The following is a 19471-nucleotide window of genomic DNA, read 5'->3' as shown; positions in this document are numbered from 1 at the left end:
GAGGCTTAAGAATAAGATTACCGCTCAAACTGACGAAAAAGGCCTATGATAATAATAATTGTTATATAAAGTATCAAAACCATGAAAAATAATCAAATTTTTTTGTAAGCAGCATCAGCATCATCACAAATATCTACCTCGCTGAATGCAAATAAACAAAGGAAAAGTTTCCGTATGGCGCCACCACTTTTTCATTTGATTATGAAATAATAATAATATAGTATCTTATTTACCTCAATGAGATATCCTTTTTTGTAAAAATTAGTGACAAAGTGGTGGCACCATACGGAGAGATATCCTACCATTCAATATAAACCATTATAACATTTTTTGTGATGTGAGTGAGTGAGCAAAGTTGAAAAGTCAAGGTTTAATTCGGCAGTTTGGATAACTTTCCGTATGGCGCCACCACTTTTTCACTCATTTTTATAAAAAGGGATATGTCATTGAGGTAAATTAGTATATTATTTCATATCGAGTGAAAAAATGGTGGCGCCATACGGAAACTTTTCCCTGAGAATGCTGAGTGCCATTTCGCATCGACTGTACACACATGAATAGGTGCCGCGAGTCCACGTGTGTTTGACCATCCATACCCGGTGTACAGTAACGGTATCAAAAACAACACAGTCAGTGTGTGGCCCACAGTGTCAGTGATTCAGTTCGCTGTGCAGTGACCAGCCCAAGCCGAAGTACAGAGAACAAAAAAGAACGCTGCAAAAGCCTTGGGCCAAGCTGTAATTTCATAATGTTTTGTCATTTTTAATAAACTCACGGGTTTGCGAAGAGTAAGAGAGAACACATTCAACCGAAGCGCCAACTGGATTTGTTTACAACAAAAACTTGGCTTGATGTGCTGGCATGTTCCCCTGACGTCGTACGTACTTACAGTCGTTAACGTATAGGGGCATTTCGATAGAACTTCCTCACTGGTCACCAGTCTAGTGTCATTTGTGGGGGGGGGGGGGGGGGGGGGGTGCTTGGGCTTTAAGAAGTTATGGCCCGCCCCCTATTGCCTTTGCTTAGATAAAAATAAATCAGTCGGTACCTGCTGATTACATCAAATAAGCAAACTGTAATTTCATAATGTTTTGTCATTTTTAATAAACTCACGGGTTTGCGAAGAGTAAGAGAGAACACATTCAACCGAAGCGCCAACTGGATTTGTTTACAACAAAAACTTGGCTTGATGTGCTGGCATGTTCCCCTGACGTCGTACGTACTTACAGTCGTTAACGTATAGGGGCATTTCGATAGAACTTCCTCACTGGTCACCAGTCTAGTGTCATTTGTGGGGGGGGGGGAGGGGGGGGGTGCTTGGGCTTTAAGAAGTTATGGCCCGCCCCCTATTGCCTTTGCTTAGATAAAAATAAATCAGTCGGTACCTGCTGATTACATCAAATAAGCAAACTGTTTTGGTATCGATGCAGCTACCTAGGTTGGAATGCCTGAATATGATTTGTTTTCGGGGTTTCTTTTCTTTTCCTGTTATCCCCGGATATTTAGAAAAATGGGATAGCCCGAAACAATTTGATAATGGTTTACACAGTAGCTTGCAACGACATGTAGGGCCTAAATGTGGGGTGTGGCATTAACTTATCGCATAGAAGGCTTCTAGCGGCTCAAACTATTCTCACTTGTTGTATCCCAACCATGCATCAATTGAAACACAATTATAACATGGCTAAAGATACTCCGTTAAGTAACTACCAACATGAAGGGAAATGTTGAAGCATAGAACTTTAAAAAAAAAATTACACTGGGACAAACAAGACTAGGACTAGACAAGGACATACAGACGGACGAGACCAGCCAGATAAGTAAATAGGTACATTGTTTTAAAGACACTGGACACTGGACACTATTGGTAATTGTCAAAGACCATGTCTTCTCACTTGGTGTATCTCAACATAGGCATACAATAACAAACCTGTGAAAATTTGAGCACACTCGGTCAACGAAGTTGCGAGATAATAATGAAAGAAAAAACACCCTTGTCACCCAAAGTTGTGTGCTTTCAGATGCTTGATTTCGAGACCTCAAATTCTAAATCTGAGGTCTAGAAATCAAATTCGTGGAAAATTACTTCTTTATCGAAAACTACCTTCACCTCAGAGGGAGCCGTTTCTCACACAGTTTTATACTATCAACAGCTCTCCGTTGCTACCAAATAAGTAATAGTTTTATGCTAATTTAAATTTCGAGTAGCCTAATTACCAAATAATGTGCACAGTGCCTCAAAGTTACAAAATGTCTTTGCAAATTTACGAAAAATGGGGTGGAGGGCCTCCGTATATGAGCAATACACTGTCCTCATCTTATCTTAATGCCCTTTCCAACACTGCAAAAAACTGGGTGTTGCCCCCACAATCGTAGAGGAAATAATCAATTAACATCAAAGGCTATTAAAATACCGCAAATGTATTTTTTTGTTGGTAGACATTTGCGTTGTTCACCCTGGTGTAAATTTGAACACCCCATTTTACAGTGCACCGAATATATACCTATTGGTGCCCATAGTATGTTGCTTTGGTACTACAAGCTGTAACATTCCAAATAATGGGGGAACTGGGGCGGATCGATGCACAATAATTTGTACGCGGATTAAATTCCACTGCGCACGCACATGTAGTTAGGACAACCCGCACTTCCAAAAAACTTGATATTTTCCACATTTTCTCAATTATATAAAAAATAAACACAAGCTAATCAGGTAAGATGATGAAAGGGGTGTACCAGCGTAGCTACGGACCGTTTCTTCTTTCTGACATGAAGGACCCAACCTCGTCCCCATGGTTTACTTTATTTTTAACCATGTTTACAATAGTAAACCCTGTGATGGAAACTCCTTACTTGGACCCTGATTGGACAATGACTTTACAATTATTAGAATATGTTCCATATTCATAGTTGAAGGTACAGCCAGCCGCCGGCAACCAGCAATGTACAAACAAGCTATTCAATCTGGTACCGTACTACAAGTTTATGACGAAGATGTGAATTTCGAAAAGTAGCAAGACTATTTGAATTTGCATACGATCCAATACCAGGGTGAGAGAGCGGTCAACCTACCCTACTTGAGACAATGTTCCCTTTTAGTCTGGTTTCATGATACGGCCTGTTGGCTGTATGTGGTAATCGTCCGTGTAATTATACTCACCGGACTGCATTGGCAAGCTGCACCATTAGCTCCCTCTGTCCCTGGATGACCGATTGCCATAGAGACAAGCATCTCAAGAGTGGCGTGTGATATCTTGAGTAGTAAGCCGTCATGGATCTGTGAATCCCTGTCGTCATACCGACTGCGACTGGTAGTCAGTCCCGGGTTGGAAGAATGGTCTTCAGTGGTCTGATCGGAAGCCTGATCGGAAGCCTGATCAGCAGCATGAGCGTCGGCTACTGTGACATAAAAAACATAGATACCACTCCATTAGACAAACTAATGATTAACGCTGATAGCATTGGAGCTTGCAGGTGATGCAGGAGTTGAAAATATGAGCAAAGAAAGCAGGAGTCCATTATTGGTTCTGAACTTAGCCTACGTCTGGACCCGTCCGACTTGTTACACATTGTTTGGATTTACCATCGATGTAAATTGCTTTCATCCCAGTTCATCCGTAGTAATATATGATAACATCGAAGTCTAATAGCGCGCGTTTCTACCAAACAAGGTACTCAAGGCGCTGAATATATACAAACTTCAGTAAGACAGGTTATTGCAGTGATGAATTCTGAGACCCAATTATTTACCATATTTTAAGGGTTTACAAGGTGCTGCGGCGCATATAGCAGCCACAACTAGGAACACCAGGGCGAACCCCTTCTCTTTCCGATAAGTGAACGGGGTTATTTTACATGCGTTACACAACACATGGTACCAATGGCTTTACGTCCCATCCGAAGGACGAAGCAATGGTGAAGTGTCTTGCTTATTGCTTCGTCGGGAGATTGAGGAAGTGCTCACAGTCACAATTTTTCACAAGACGAGTTTCAAACTCGGGTTACCCGTGAAGCCTCACCCACTGTATAACATCGTTCAAACTCTGGTGTTTCTGATTAGCAGAGTGTGGGTTCGAATCCCCAGCCGTGACACTTGTGTCATTAAGCAAGACACTTAACCATTGCTTCGTCCTTCGGATGGGACGTTAAGCCATTGGTCCCATGTGTTATGTAACGCATGTAAAATAACCCAGTGCACTTATCGAAAAGAGAAGGGGTTCGCCCCGGTGTTCCTGGTCCGATCGGCAGCAAATTGCGTCACAGCATCTTGTAAAGCATTACATGGTGCATCAGAATTAGGTCTCATAATTCAAACGTAGTCCCACAATCTGGCAGGAAATACTGAATGTACAGCGCCAGGAGTGTCACTGGGTGACGGACATGTGCGCTTTATAAGAAGCCACAATTATTATTATTTATCGTTTCAGGAATGGCCTATATAGGAATCATTATTTGGTATTCTACATTAGTATTAATTTAAAACAAAAATAGTTCCGGGCTTGACGGTTCGACCCTAGCAAAGTCTTTCTCGAAGGCTATGGGTCGAAACGTTAGGGCGTTAACTTTTTTTGCACTATATACCACAGGCAGGTCCTTTTGGTTGGTAAGTCCCCCACCCCAGGGAAAAAATAATAATAAATGAACAGGTAAACACGAAACAGAGACGATTAGCCCATTCTTAATAGGAAACTGTAAAAGTATGGGCAGACAAAACACAACCCGTCTCAAATTAAACAATAAGTTTTGTCGTCAAGATAACTTTAAAATAAATTTGTTAAATGAACATAGTGGTAAAGGACCTCAGGTTTAGATAGCTTGAAACGACAGACTTAAATTAGGACAGGAAATGACAAAAGCAATTGTTTGATAAGTATGCAGGCTTAAATGTTTATGTTTCCATGGAATTTCCCGGTAAATTTTTGTTCAAAACAATCCACACTAATTTGATTACATAGTATTCCAAAAGATCCATCCGATCTAGGCCGTAAGTATACTTTTTGCAAGACGATTGGTACTTCCAACGTAAATTTCAGCGAGTCAGCAAGCTTGTAAGTAATTCCACTTTAACATTTTTAAATTCGATAAGTACCAGAGTGCTGCAGGCGATATTACATTTCCCGTGATGAGAGATTTGGTTGTCAAGGTACACGCTAGGAACGTACAGGGTAATTTATCTTATGTGTAAGTTACGAATACATTGTTAGTTGCGGGTCTCATTGCTCAAATATGTGCCTGAATACACAGTCACTATGGACATAGGACTTTTGCCATTCCCTGTAAAAATACAGAAACTTTATTGATTGAACTAGAAAGTCAACGCCAATAACTTCATGTATGGCGATAACACATCAACGTGTTATACATTCAATGTAATTGTTGAAACATAATTGGTGTGTGGATAGAAAAAACTCAAGTCAAGAAAAGGCCTTGGCTGAGAGGGTAAGGAATAATTAAAATTACCACAGACAGAATCAATATCAGTAACAATGGGAAAGCCTTAGTAATCCAATCAGCAGAAACAAAACAGAATGTAATATTATGACTGTTGTTATCTTGGAGGCATGGCTTTTCAGAATGGTGCTTCATCCCAACAATACTACATCGCACATCAGTTTTAAAGGGATCAAGATTCAATACACAGAGACAACCCGCGGATGTTTCATTTATTTTCAATAGTTAGGGGTGTTTTAGGGATTATACATTTTGTAGCTTTTGTTGTTGATGCCTTTGTTGTTGTTTGTGTTAATGTTGTTTTTGATTTGTGTTGTTGTTGTTGTTGCTGCTGCTGCAGCTGTTGCTGATGCGTATATGCTGTTTGCTCTTGAATTGTTATTTTTGTTCTTGTCGTTGTCATTCAACAACAAATATGCTACTGCTACTGCTGCTGATGCTGTTTGCTAAATATTTGTTGTTGTTGTTGTTGTTGTTGTTGTTGTTGTTGTTGTTGTTGTTGTTGTTGTTGTTGTTGTTGTTGTTGTTGTTGTTGATGTTGTTTTTGTTATTGTCGTTGTCATTAAACAGCGACAATGCATGGTTGTTGTTTCGTTGACGTTTGTTTGCATGTTGTGCCTTATTGAATTACGGTCCCAAATAAGCGGATGAAAAAAGTTGGGTTCAAAGTCAAAAGCATTATGAGAGAGGACATCTTCATCAAGACAAATAGGAATTGTGCATATACTGTTGAATTTCCCAGGTAAATATTCACACTAAATTGAAATGAACTACTTTTAATGGGCAAACACCTTCACTGCTCAGAAGGCTTTGAGACATCCTTTGGTCGTTGTGGTCTAGAAGCCCCAAGTACACCTGAATTCTTGTGACATGGAGAGCCAGAGGGGATCCCGTCTGAGTAGATCGCTCCTCTGTGCATGGTCGATCGAAATACTGGCGGGAAATCTTGTCGATTCTTTGAGCGAGACCTGCCGCGACTAAGGCCACGTGATTGGTCGGATCGAGCACGAGCACTTGAACGACTTGCAGGACGAGGCACAAAAACTCCTTTAACAAAAATAAGAGAAACACACGATATTAAAATTATCATTATAGTCCCAATTTTGCTACAGAAACAGGACTTTAAAGCAACACATTATTTTTTATCGTGTACTATTTTCTCCCCAAGTTGGGAAACAATGCGGCAAATTTCAAAAATACGTCTCATTTTGCAAGGCTGATAGTTTAAATGTATGAATAAATTATAAGAAGTTATTTTTCTAGCAATAGCACAAGCAACATTTCAGAAGGAGACGAGTCATTTTAGGACTTGATAACAAATACATTATATCCCCTCTTCTATTCGGCTTGGTTTGTGAGGCGTACGCATAATAACGGACTGTTTTCTCCTCTTTGCTGGCTGGGTTTATACCTCTGTTTTTTCTTCATTCTTTCAGCAATTTCAGTGAAGAAAAACAGTGATTTTTAATATTTTGAAAACATCTTTAAGAAAATTTGCTATCTAATACAAAAACAAGATAAGTGAATAGAAATTATACATGAGTTAAGTTAAAGTAACCCATTTTGGATATCAACACGTTATGCGCATGATCATATCATAAATGGCTCTTGAAAGTAGAACTGGGAAACAGCATTAGTGGAAAGACTTCTCTCACGATACCAGTGTGAAAATGGAAGGAAATATAAAAGCCATCAAGCTATCATAATCATGGTTGTGTTTTGAGGCGGTGATGTTCATTTCGTTTCGTTAAGCTGTCTGAGAAACTTGCATAACTTTTTATGGGTCAATTTTGAATATTAATTTGTAATGGTACAATTAAGTTTAGGCATAATTTGGGGTTTTATTTAACTTACTTAATTATTTATTACTCAGGTATCGTTTGTTTTCAGTCAGCGTCGTTTCTTAATATGGCTTTAGCATAAAATGTTTAACCGAAAGTATCGCTAAATAATTTCAACCTCACAAACGAAATATTTTGGTAATTATGACGAAGTATCACTGCAGACAAGTGATTTTTAACTCGATGAGCAGCGCACATTGAATCGATTACTTTGGTTCAAAGCATGGAGAGGAATTGAAATCGGAACTTGGGTCAAGAAATCAATAGACAGAACTGGGACATGAATTTATAACTTTCACTTGGAACTGACAGGGTCCGATAATAGAACGTGCATTTTGATGACAGATCAAAGTGCCCTCTTTCTTGTAAGACTCGCGGAGGGATGAAGTCTCCGTGGATAGGGGCCTCATCGTCCTCTTAAAGACCATGGACACTATTTGTAATATTGTCAAATACCAGTCTTCTCACTTGGTGTATCTTAATACGCATAAAATAACACACCTGTGAAAATTTGAGCTCAATTGGTCGTCGAAGTTGCGAGATGATAAAAGGAAAAAACACCCATGTCGCACGAAGTTGTGTGTTTTCAGATGCTTGATTTCGAGATCTCAAATTCTAAACCTGAGGTCTTGAAATCAAATTCGCGGAAAATTACTTCTTTCCGAAAACTATGTCACTTCAGAGGGAGCCGTTTCTCACAATGTTTTATACCGTCAACCTCTCCCATTGTTCGTTACCAAGTTAGTTTTCATGCTAATAATTATTTTTGAGTAATTACCAATAGTGTCCACTGCCTTTAAAACTTTCCTGGAATAACGTATTCACATTCTTGCAATGAAAGCGCAATATCCAATGTTGCAAGACATTTAGGTGAAATTGTTGATATGCCGCACGCTATATTTATCAAACCTTAATAACAAAAAGTTGGTCTAACATAATTTTTTTAGTGTACACCAAACTATACGGAGTTACAAGTTTGACTCAAAGAAATTTACTTGTCCAAGCTACAATTTGCCCGAACTACTGTTGAGAGGGAGGGAGATTTGTTTGACTTCAAACCTTTATTGGATTTGACTTTACATACAAAATATTAAAGATTTCTGCTTCATGTTGCTAAATATGTGCAATATGAATGACCTTTATTGTCAGATTTCAAGTGGCTCTTAGGCTGAGTTTATACGTCACAAGAACACAGCATCTTTCACCGGGAGCAGTGTAACATTTGCACGATTGCATCTTCTATTAAAAACACCAATTTGACACTCAGTTCAAACAACATCTTCCCGTCAATTTGATCGACCTTTGATCTGTAATTCCTGCCGTTTTCGCCGCGCCTCTGCCATTATTGGAAACCCTCTAAACAATGTTGACTACACAGAGTTGTTTTATGTATCTTTTGTCAACAAAGCCTTTTCTTACATTTTGATTTCATTTTCAACATCAGGGATTGCAACTCGACACTCGGAGCATATTTTACACCCCCCAAACACAACTAAAACACCTGAATATTGTACATCTGTGATTTATGGTTTATGACTTGAATCAATCAATCTACGATGTCCATTATGAGCCAGTCAACATTTCAATAGATCACGTTTTGGCTCCGGTGATCATATTAAATTCTGCACTGGATCAACAATTTTCGTTCAATTTGATTTTGCTATAACCTGACGATAAAATGTCATTTAGGAGTATTCATTTTAACTGATATTGCACAAGTCTGATCAGCGATAAATATTTCTCAATCTGACAAATTGAATATTACACGACATTTTTATTTCGGGCCTAGACATATTGAAAATAATTCATATCCTTCAACTCCGTGTGTTGATATAGGCTACATTTCCCCCATTAATCAATCCATGTTCCTGATCGCGAATTATTTTCCAATAAGCCTATATTTCCCTTGATCAAAATTACGACGGAGATAGATAGGAAGTTAACTTGATTAAATGCTTACTGATAAACGATTTGCAAGCTTCTACTGTGGGCGACCGGGTGAGTGAGTACTATATAGCGAGGTATGTTTTCACAAAGTCTGAGCAAAATAATGTTTACTTGTGCCTGTAAGCTAAATCTTGTGTACCAACATGGGCCGAACAAACCTTGCTAGACAAACACATGAGGCAATTGATAAAAATAGCGCGCACCCTTAGGCCTGGACTATGAGACGTTACTGACGGACACGAAGCCACGAGACGGGCATTATTCGGATATCTCGTAATCGCGTTATAAGTTATCCCTACCCAGCCCCGGAGTAATGTTATGCTTGCATAACACACAGGGCTCAATTCGTTATCCTGTCGCATTCGGGGTTTACGTCAAGCTTCAAATTCCTTTGTAGAGAAAAGGTCCAGAGAAACAACATTGAATCGCGGGAATCTTGAGCTGGAAATCTCATGGGAGATTTGGGGTTTGTGAGGAGGAGTTTTTGAGGACAGTTCATAAATAAAGCTCTAGTCATTGCAATTCAATTCAGTACACACACAAATACAGAATTTGTTTTCATTGAAACTTACAGATTTGCTAAGTAAAAGGGACATTATTGGGAATACCAGTTCCTTCAGCAACTACTATTTTCAATTCTGAGCAATATCAATAACGGCCCAACAATCTACACGGGGTAAGACCGTGTGTGTTTGTACATGGTGTAAATTAAACATCGACCATTGTTTCCTATTATTATTAATCATTGTTCTTCAAACAATGGACTGTTGGACTGCCTGTGTCGTGTTGCTCCATTACGTAACTTACAAAATGAAAAAAAGATACCAGTTTGCCTGTTCTCTGTTGGTTTTCGGTATGTAACATAATTAAAAAAAGAAAACATTATTTCAAATTATAATAAAATGCGAGCAAAACGTATAATGATACGGTTGTTCTGAATGTATGATTGGCCTGGCTGACTGGGCGTTTGTTTCAATATATCTTTGTTAGGAACAAAGATGTAAATTCACATATTTCTTAGCCAATTATTATTTTGTTAACTTTTCAAGATTAGAATTAAACCCATCCTTACCTGATCACATGAAGGCTCAAGCACAGATAAGAGTTTCCACAGGTATTCCGGTCGCATAAGAGCTCTCCGGGTGGACGGTAAGCTAGCGATTGTCAACAGGGCCCTAGCGGCGAGCCGCTGGGCCTGCTTGACCTGTGTAGGGCCGGACTCCTCGGATCTCGATCCGGTCGAAGAAGGTGCGTTATCACTGGAAGAATCCTCACTTGAAGAATCTGGTTTGGAGACACTATGGAGGCAATCTAAAAGCATCTCTACGTCCACCGTAGTGAGAAGCCGGACCGCACTCGGAGTTGCCGTCTGCTGGGCGGTCTGCTTCGTCTTGGCACCCCGGCCAATACTCCGGGCAAACTTACCCAACTTGGAATGGACACTTTTACGAAGGACCAATCTCTTAGCATAGAATGAGTTTGAACTGTATCGGAAGCTATGCTTTCTGGACAATCCAGGAGAAGATGTCTTGGGTTGAATTGCATCCATCTTAAGCCTAAAGTTTTCCATATTTGGACTTGAGGGGACCGAAAGAGATTCGCCCCCTTTTGAGTTGGGGTGATGGTTGCAAACCACTCCCAGTGTTGCTCCCGTCTTGTTGCATGTACTTTCAGTTTGTTGCCTTAAGGCACGTCTTGGGGAGGTGTTCATATCTGATCCTGGACGGACCTTCTTGGGGCTGCAAGCGCAATACGAAGTCCGATTCTCCATCTTCAAGTGAAGCTTTAGCACCGTGTTAACAACGCCCAGAGCCGCATCACGGACGCACTCCCCACACCTGACGAAATGAAGGGCAATACGGAACAGTTTGCCGAGCCTCTCGCCTCGGATGCCCTCCAAATCGCCGGCACCATGGTGATTTCCACCCGTCTCCGTTCCCTCGATGGTCCCGTCAGTTCCAGATGGCGCCGTGCACGCCTAACGGTCAAAGGGGGTATAGGGAGAGGTTTTGGTTATTAAAAACAGCTCTTCCAATTAGAAATTCTAAGATATCAAGCATTGAGTTTGTAAAGAAAATCGATCGATCGTTGCTTGGAACCATACAAAGATTTGACACACATTGTTTTGATCGCACTCCATGTACGCATAATTATGAAGACATTCAATGTTCATATCTTAGCAACTGCGTGATCCAATTGTTATAACACAGTAAAGCACATCATCATTCAACACCACACACGTATTAAACAATAGCGTCCAGACCGAATAGGTGCCTGCCCTTGCCAATCTCAAAGGTAGCTCAAACTGCGCGCGTGCAGAAATCATTGTGTTTAAACACCAATGTTAAAGATATCCGTCCACATAAATAACCCCTAAAATAAACATTGCACCGACTATGGCTAAACTCAGTCGATCTTCTGCGTTATTAAAAAGAAAAACTCCCGTAGCAGTGACTTTTAATTTAAGGGTATTTGTTCCGTCAAACGGAAGAGAGCAACCGACGTCTACAATGTTTGATTTTCACTATGAGAAACCACACGCCATCACCTGCTTAATGATTAAAGGCGAGACTCTCATGTACAAGGCTCGCCACAATATTAAATGGGCTGACAAGCTGATTCCGTTTTTTTATGAAGGGCTGATTCACCCTTGGTTAGACCATATATTAAGAGAAAAGGCTTACATTCTGCAGTTTTCTACTTTTAGGGCAGTATTCACTCAAATGTTCTACATTTTTAATGTTTTATTTAAGGAACGGGTTTATGGGTCGAAGAGTCAGTCCTTCCAGTATATATTTATTTTTGAAAAACATAAACTACAAAATGTACGGTCCCGTACAAGACGTAATAAGATCACATTACTTCCAATACTCGACTCTGATATAAAACGGAATCAAATTGTCGACCATGCAATTGAATACGGTTAACTCCAATAACAGTTATTTTGGATGGCTGGTTTTGCGACTGAAATAATACTAATGGCTGAACATTGCTTATTGTATCTCGAGTCGACCTTAAATTGACAATTTAAGTTCAATTGTTTTTAAATACCGGGAAATCTTAGCGTATTGGAGCCAATGTTTTTATATAAAATACAAAATGTATCAGCGGTAATGGTAGATTTAAATACACTGGACACTATTGGTAATTGTCAAAGACCAGTAATTCTCACTTGGTGTATCTCATCATATGCATACAATAACAAACATGTGCAAATTTGAGCTCAATTGGTCGTCAAAGTTGCGAGATAATAATGAAAGAAAAAACACACTTGTCACACGAAGTTATGTGCTTTCAGATGCTTGATTTCGAGACCTCAAATTCTAAACTTGAGGTCTCGAAATCAAATTCGTGGAAAATTACTTCTTTCTTGAAAAACCATTCCACTTCAGAGGGAGCCGTTTCTCACAATGTTTTATACTATCAACCTCTCCCCATAACTTGTTACCAAGTGAGGTTTTATGCTGATAATTATTTTGAGTAATTACCAATAGTGTCCACTGCCTTTAAAATGCAAGATGGAAACAACCGAGTGCGGTGCATGCAATTAGCATCTCGGTTTAGAAGGAGAAATTATGTTTGTAACAGTGATTCACAAGGTAATCTACCCGCAAGGAAGTCATGTAAACAAACTGAATTACAAATTACAATTCTTGTTAACATATTATTATACATTTTGTTACCAATAAATACAACATTTCTGCGCTCCAATATCAATAAATGTTGGTAACCACTCTTCTCAGCCCTTTAGCATTATCAAAGAACATCAAACTACAAATCACTGTGGGATAATAAATCGCCGTGATATATAACTTAACCTATGGTCCACTCCAGCTATTTTACCCGCTTCATTACCTCCATTACACTGCTCCATCACCAAGCAACCGTACTAATATTCCAGCACTCCAACCACTATCATTACATGAGCAGTTTAGGGGATAGTTGATGCGTGCAATCGTGTCCTTGAGAACTACTTTCACTGGCTGGGAGAGATCACGGTGACCAACCTATATTTGAACAGTCGCCATTCGAGAGATGTATTGTGGAATATAATATCTAACAAATCATCAGGGATAGGATATAAGACTAATTATATCGGCTTTAAAGGGTCCAAGCAATCCAAAGACGTTATTACGTTATATATTTTTATCTGAATCATTTTAATAACAAAGTGTTTGCGCAATTGCGATGACCAAAGAGATGTAAACAAAAGGGAAAACACTTTGACTGAAAGAAATTTATTTGGACAATAGGAAAACATCCTTCTCGTTAGTGGAAGTTGCAGTGTGTGGTGAAGGCAGGCTTTGGAGAAACAATTTGACTAGGTTTGGGAAAACATAAGAAGTAATTATCTGAGGGAATGTTGGCCATAACTTGAATACAGCCAAGGACATTCCATCAATTAGGTCTGCTAGAATGATTGTTATCTTATTTTCAGATACATTTTGTTATTTGAAAAGGTTAATGGAGGAAGACCTGCAGTTTCTATAAAAAGCACATAACGGAAGCGGACAACAAACAAACTCGGTGTGTTTCCCTTTGTCACCTTGTGTTTAAAGAGGGGAGGAAGAAATTGGGACGGCAAGCAAATTCTTTCATCAAAACTTGTTTACAAACATAATACGGACATTATTATTAAAATAACATGTAACATATGCTCATTTTGCACAACTTAATGCACACGATATAAGCTACTGTTCTCAATTGCATGACCCCGTGCAGAAATTGAATTAGTGGGGGGTTATGACGTTAGAGCTATTACCTTGTTTTTACTAATGAGGTCTCAGCCCCACATAAATGATCAAGGCATTTCTATTCTATTCTATAGCTGACCTTTTACAGATAGATGTCTGGCATAGAAGGGAAGTAGGTTCTAGTTGTGTTGAGCCCAAACCATAACTGTCCCTATTATGGTCTTATTGTCTAATCTTATTTGAAATTTGTGAAGGTTTAAGTGGCCTGAAAATAATCTGAGCATTGAAGATGTTTATAGTTAGCTTCCGATTAAAATCGAATCTCTTAAAGGCAGTGGACACTATTGGTAATTACTCAAAATAATTATTAGCAAAAAATGGGGAGAGGTTGATAGTATAAAACATCGTGAGAAACGGCTCCCTCTGAAGTGACGTAGTTTTTTGAGAGAGAAGTATTTTTCCACGAATTTGATTTCGAGACCTCAAGTTGAGAATTCGAGGTCTCGAAATCAAGCATCTGAAAGCACACAACTTCGTGTGACAAAGGTGTTTTTCTTTCATATTTATCTCGCAACTCCGACGACCAATCGAGCTCAAATTTTCACAGGTTAGTTATTTTATGCCTATGTTGAGATACACCAAGTAAGAAGGCTGGTCTTTGACATTTACCAATAGTGTCCACTGTCTTTAATAAAATAGGAAGACCTCGGTTAAGACCAAAACAACAAATGGCGATAACAAAGGGTCATCGTTTTATATCACATAGAAGAACAAAACATCTCACTTCAAGTCAGATCCAAAGTTGATTAATAGAAGAAGTTGATTAATTGCTTAATGTGGTTTATCTGCATGTTTTAATCAAGCACATGACGTATTCTGTTACGTACTCGGTTAGTATAAAAAGTGTTATTATAATAAAGAACAATACGTCCTTAAGTAGGATTTGAAACTTTGCATGGTGGAAATACGATATAGAAAGGTTTGCGGTAACACCATGTAATGACTATCTCTAATGAGTTGGGGGGTTCTGAAAAGAACCGTTGGTTTCAACTCGACGTTTCGATCAGTATGCTCTGATCGTCTTCTGAAAAGAACCGTTGGTTTCAACTCAACGTTTCGATCAGTATGCTCTGATCGTCTTCTGGAGAAAAGACGATCAGAGCATACTGATCGAAACGTCGAGTTGAAACCAACGGTTCTTTTCAGAACCACCCCAACTCATTAGAGATAGTCATTACATGGTGTTACCGGAAACCTTTCTATATAATACGTCCTTACTCATATATCTGTTACATTTTCCTGGTTGGTGTATAGCATGCATAACAATAAAGGAGTAAATTTATTGCTGATTTTGGGGAGTAAGCCCCTGTGGGAAATTGATCGAGTCGGATTCAGAAGAAAAACAATTTTTCAAGTAAGATGTCTTGTTAAGTATCTAACCTGGACCCTGAAAATGGCGGGAATGTACTCAAGGTCAGTGACCCTATTGAGCAGTTTGTCATTATCAGAAGTCTTGAAGCAAGGTTTTTCGTCATTCAAGGAAACTTTGGACGAATGTCAAGTTTACGTCACTCTTCATACCTTAAAACATGACAGTGCAAATATTTTGTGATATGAGTCTTACCTGGAGGATATTTCGTAGCAATTTACCGACACCCATGCCTATTTGACCACCGAGGCTTGCAGTGAGGGGCTGGAGTTTAGGAAGGCACGATGGTAGGCGCTCAAGAAGTAATGGAAGACATTCCGTGTTGGAAGAAAGACGCTGTAGGACCTGGATGCTCCTCTCCGCTGCAAACGTCTCGCTGCAGATATCTGGAGACAAGGAAGATGACAAATCATGGGATGGTTCGAGTAGAACATGATAGGGGTGCTTTTGTTAGACTTGGGCTGGGGCTATGTAAGCACTCTATATGCACACAAGCAGCGACGAAAAAAAAGGTTTATTTTTGGGGGAGATTTTTGTTTATAGATATTTAGTGGACCAAGAGGCTGTTCCAGTTTGTAAAGGGGATCACTCTGAGCATTAACACTGAAGATTAAGTATACATTTGAAGTATCTTTATTTAGGTATACAAGAATGTTATGCACTTTTATGGCGCACTCCTAAAGCAGCAGTTTACTGTTTTTAGACGATCATCTGACGTAGATGTAAACACAAATATATTAACTCTTTAAACATTGAGTAACACCGAATGACAGCTGATAAGCATTATATTCCCCGGGAATTTTCAAAATGCCACATGTCCACAGATTTCCAATGTTTCAAGTGACGTGACCATCCGGTGCGGCACGTGCCTCGACCCGTACTTACGTCACTTTGGACAGGGTCAAATATTATAGTAAAATGAGGCAAACCATAAAACAGTTTTACTCTAAGCAACTGAACAATAACGATTACATTTCGGGCTGTAATTTGAATTTACAATAGATACAATGACTTCATTCATGAAGACTTCCACACCTGCAAGATAATTTATAAATGCATGGTACAGGTAAATTATTTTGACAAATACGGACTCCATCAGTCGCGAAAGAGTTTAGCTTTTATCAGCCGTGTTGGATTTGGTGCTGGGGTACATTGGAACCAGCTTCGGGTCTTTTAAAGGGAAGGTACACTATTGGTAATTGTCAAAGACCAGTGGTCTCACTTGGCGTATCTCAACATATGCATAAAATAACAAACCTGTGAAAATTTGAGCTCAGTTGGTCATCGAAGTTGCAAAATTGGTCATCGGAGTTGGGAGAAAATGATGAAAGAAAAAACACCATTGTTGGACGAATTTGTTTGCTTTAAGATAGGAATAAAAGACTTCTAGCAAGACTTCTAACAAGAAGTCTTTTAATATTTTGGTGAGAAATTACTTCTTTTTTTTTTTAACTACATTACTTCAGAGGGAGTCGTTTTCCACAATGTTTTATACTATCAACAGCTCTCCAATGCTTGTTACCAAGTCAGTTTTTAAGTTAATTTTTGTTTTGAGTAACTACCAAACATGTACCTTCCCTTTAATTTGAATGAGCAGTAGTCCTGATCACAGTTTTTTGTAAAAATAATATTAAAAAAAAAAAAAAAATTGTTTATACTTTGTAATTTATTTATAAGATTTTCACTTGAAGTGTAGCATTTCCATAGAGAAAACATAACAAATAATTAATCTTCACTGACATGAAAGAGCAAGGGCTGGTTGTACTCTTTCGGTTCTTTATTTTGGGTCAACTTGATTTAATAATTATTCAAATGTTCTCAGCTCAGCAAAAATCAATTATCAGCGCAGGTTGGTTTTCATCATTATGCAAGATTATTACATGGTGAATGCGTTGGCGTATGTAAACGTCTGCATATTCATGGTTGCGCGCAGGTTGGCGCAGTGGTGTTTTGCCTCGCCTTCCAACTCTGGGGACCCCGGTTCGAATTATACCGGGGGCACTATGTGGATTGGGTTTTTCAGTCCCTACTTGACTTCGTGGGTTTTCGCAGGAACACATCTCTGGAGTTTTCCTCCCAGTTCTAAACTGAAAACTTCTTCATTGTCTTCTCACCTTGTCTAGATCCTGAAAAGGCTTTGACACGTTTATATGTAGATCTGATAGCTATACACTCGGGATACAACATTTAAATGCGAGTTCGAGAAATTCAATATTAGCCTGTTTAGGATTAAGGGCACTTGTACAAAACAATTCTCTGTTTGTGAACCGTTCCGTATCTGACAGGATTGTATTTGTTGATTTCTTCTTATTATTATTATATTATTATTAATTATCTAAAATAGGTATATCAACAATTTGAACTGAAGGAGTTTTTTTCATAGACAAGGAAACTAGACTTACCTTCATCTATATTCTCCATGGTGTGCGTTCTCGATCGACTGGGTCTGGGTTCTGCACTTCCTGGCAATACGCTCGGTAGACTCAAGGGAGCAGGCTCAGATGCTTTCTCTTGCTGAGTGACTTGAGCCGGGGTTGAGTCAGAATGTTCCGTGTCGATCTTGACAGGATCTTCCCTTGATCTACGGCGTCTATCCAACCAGTGCCACAGACCAAGACTCATCTTACGGTTCCGTTTATCTACGGATATCTGATCTGGTGACTCTCTCTCCGAGTTGGTCTCCTGTGGGATGCACACTGTGGCGCAGCGATCTCTAGAGTTTGGAGAACGGGAACGGGCTACTTTGGCTACAAAGCGCGGTAGAGCTAGCAAGCCAAGTGAGACCTTCCGACTGTCACGTACTGAATTGATTCTCTGCTGCAGTACATCCTCTTCTGGGTCATTTGGACCCTTGTCGGGGTAAAACACTTCCAGAGTCTCGTGTAGAACTTTCTGTTGAAGGACTTCTAACCCAGGAGCAATGTCAACAGGTCGTTCTCCATTCTGATCTTCTTTGAATATCCTTGCACCGTGTTCAATGAAAATAGAAGCACATTCCCACCTCTCCAGAGGTGCTTGGGCGGCAACGTGGAGAGGCGTTGATCCTTGACTGTCCTCGGCCTCAGGGTCTGCACCGTATCGGAGTAAGGTCTTGACAATCAGGCAGTTGGCCATCCGTGTCGCGAGATGAATTGCTGGTTTTAAAAACCACTCCCGGACCTGGTTGATCTGATTTGCGAAGTACTGGAAGCCGTCGTGATCAGTGCCGTTGTTCTGTTGATTAGCTGACAGCTCTAGGTCCGTTGGTGGATCCACTCCTTCGCAGTTGGGATCCACTCCGCACTTAACTAGCAGACGCACAACCTCCGTAGAGCCACAGGCAATGGCCAGATGTAATGCATTGGTAAACACAGAGGGTTTGGGTTTATCGTGATCAGGTGAATCCTCAAGACTCCTCTCCCAATTGCTGATGAGTGCCGTACTCTGGTTGAGCAACACCTGAACAGTAAGGCTATCGCTTCGAGGTCGGACATTCTTCGTACTTGGACCGGCTACAACATCATAATTAACATTGAATAAGCTGAAGTGGGTGTGTAGTATACGTGAGACGGTACCCACATCGTTAAAGAGGATTGCCAATCGCAACACGTCTGCATCAAATTCAGGGTTACCCGTCACAGACTGAAACTGTCTGACCAGCAGCGACATATTAATGGACAGTGCCGTGATACACGGTATAGTTCTAAGGTTGGACAAGGAAGCTTTCCGGAGTCGAGAAGGGAGATGTCTGGAACTAAGGAGTGGGCTTCGGAGTTCAACTCTACTATTGCCGTCTGCCGAGAGCAGAGCTTTTGGTGCAAGGGTTGTTGAGCGTCGATGACTGAGTAGGGTTGGTTGTAAGGAGGCACGTCGACATGGTAGATCCTTAGCATGTGGGTCAACTCCGTCCATTCTCATGGTAATGACATCCACCATCCGCCTGGCCTGGTCAGAAAATGAAACAAGGACAACGTCAACAGAAGGACAAATAAAAGTTGAAACACATGTGTTAATGGAACGCCAACTAAATAATAATAATAATAGTTGAAGTTTATTGAATATACTTTGTAAAGCGCCTTGCGAAAACTTAGGCTCTTATATAAACTCGAATCTACACTATTAAAGGGAAG

At 39.8% G+C, this 19471-nt stretch overlaps 1 protein-coding gene across 3 annotated transcripts in view; it reads right to left on the bottom strand.

Annotated features, from left to right (window-relative positions):
• LOC117294412 overlaps positions 1–19261 on the bottom strand; it is a 102567-nt gene extending 83306 nt beyond the window's left edge. For all 3 annotated transcript variants that reach the window (XM_033776795.1, XM_033776798.1, XM_033776797.1), the window contains exons 1-5: positions 17765–19261; positions 15558–15748; positions 10312–11217; positions 6243–6498; positions 3161–3399 (exon numbers count right to left, since the gene is read on the bottom strand). In XM_033776795.1, the coding sequence (XP_033632686.1) occupies positions 3161–3399; positions 6243–6498; positions 10312–11217; positions 15558–15748; positions 17765–19259 (3087 nt within the window). In that variant the 5' untranslated portion in view covers positions 19260–19261. The remainder of the gene's footprint in view (positions 1–3160; positions 3400–6242; positions 6499–10311; positions 11218–15557; positions 15749–17764) is intronic.
• Between the last annotated feature and the right edge of the window lie 210 nt (positions 19262–19471).

Source organism: Asterias rubens, chromosome 9, assembly GCF_902459465.1.
Source record: "Asterias rubens chromosome 9, eAstRub1.3, whole genome shotgun sequence".
Lineage (NCBI taxonomy): Eukaryota > Metazoa > Echinodermata > Asteroidea > Forcipulatida > Asteriidae > Asterias > Asterias rubens.
This window is presented reverse-complemented; position numbering and strand designations above follow the sequence as displayed.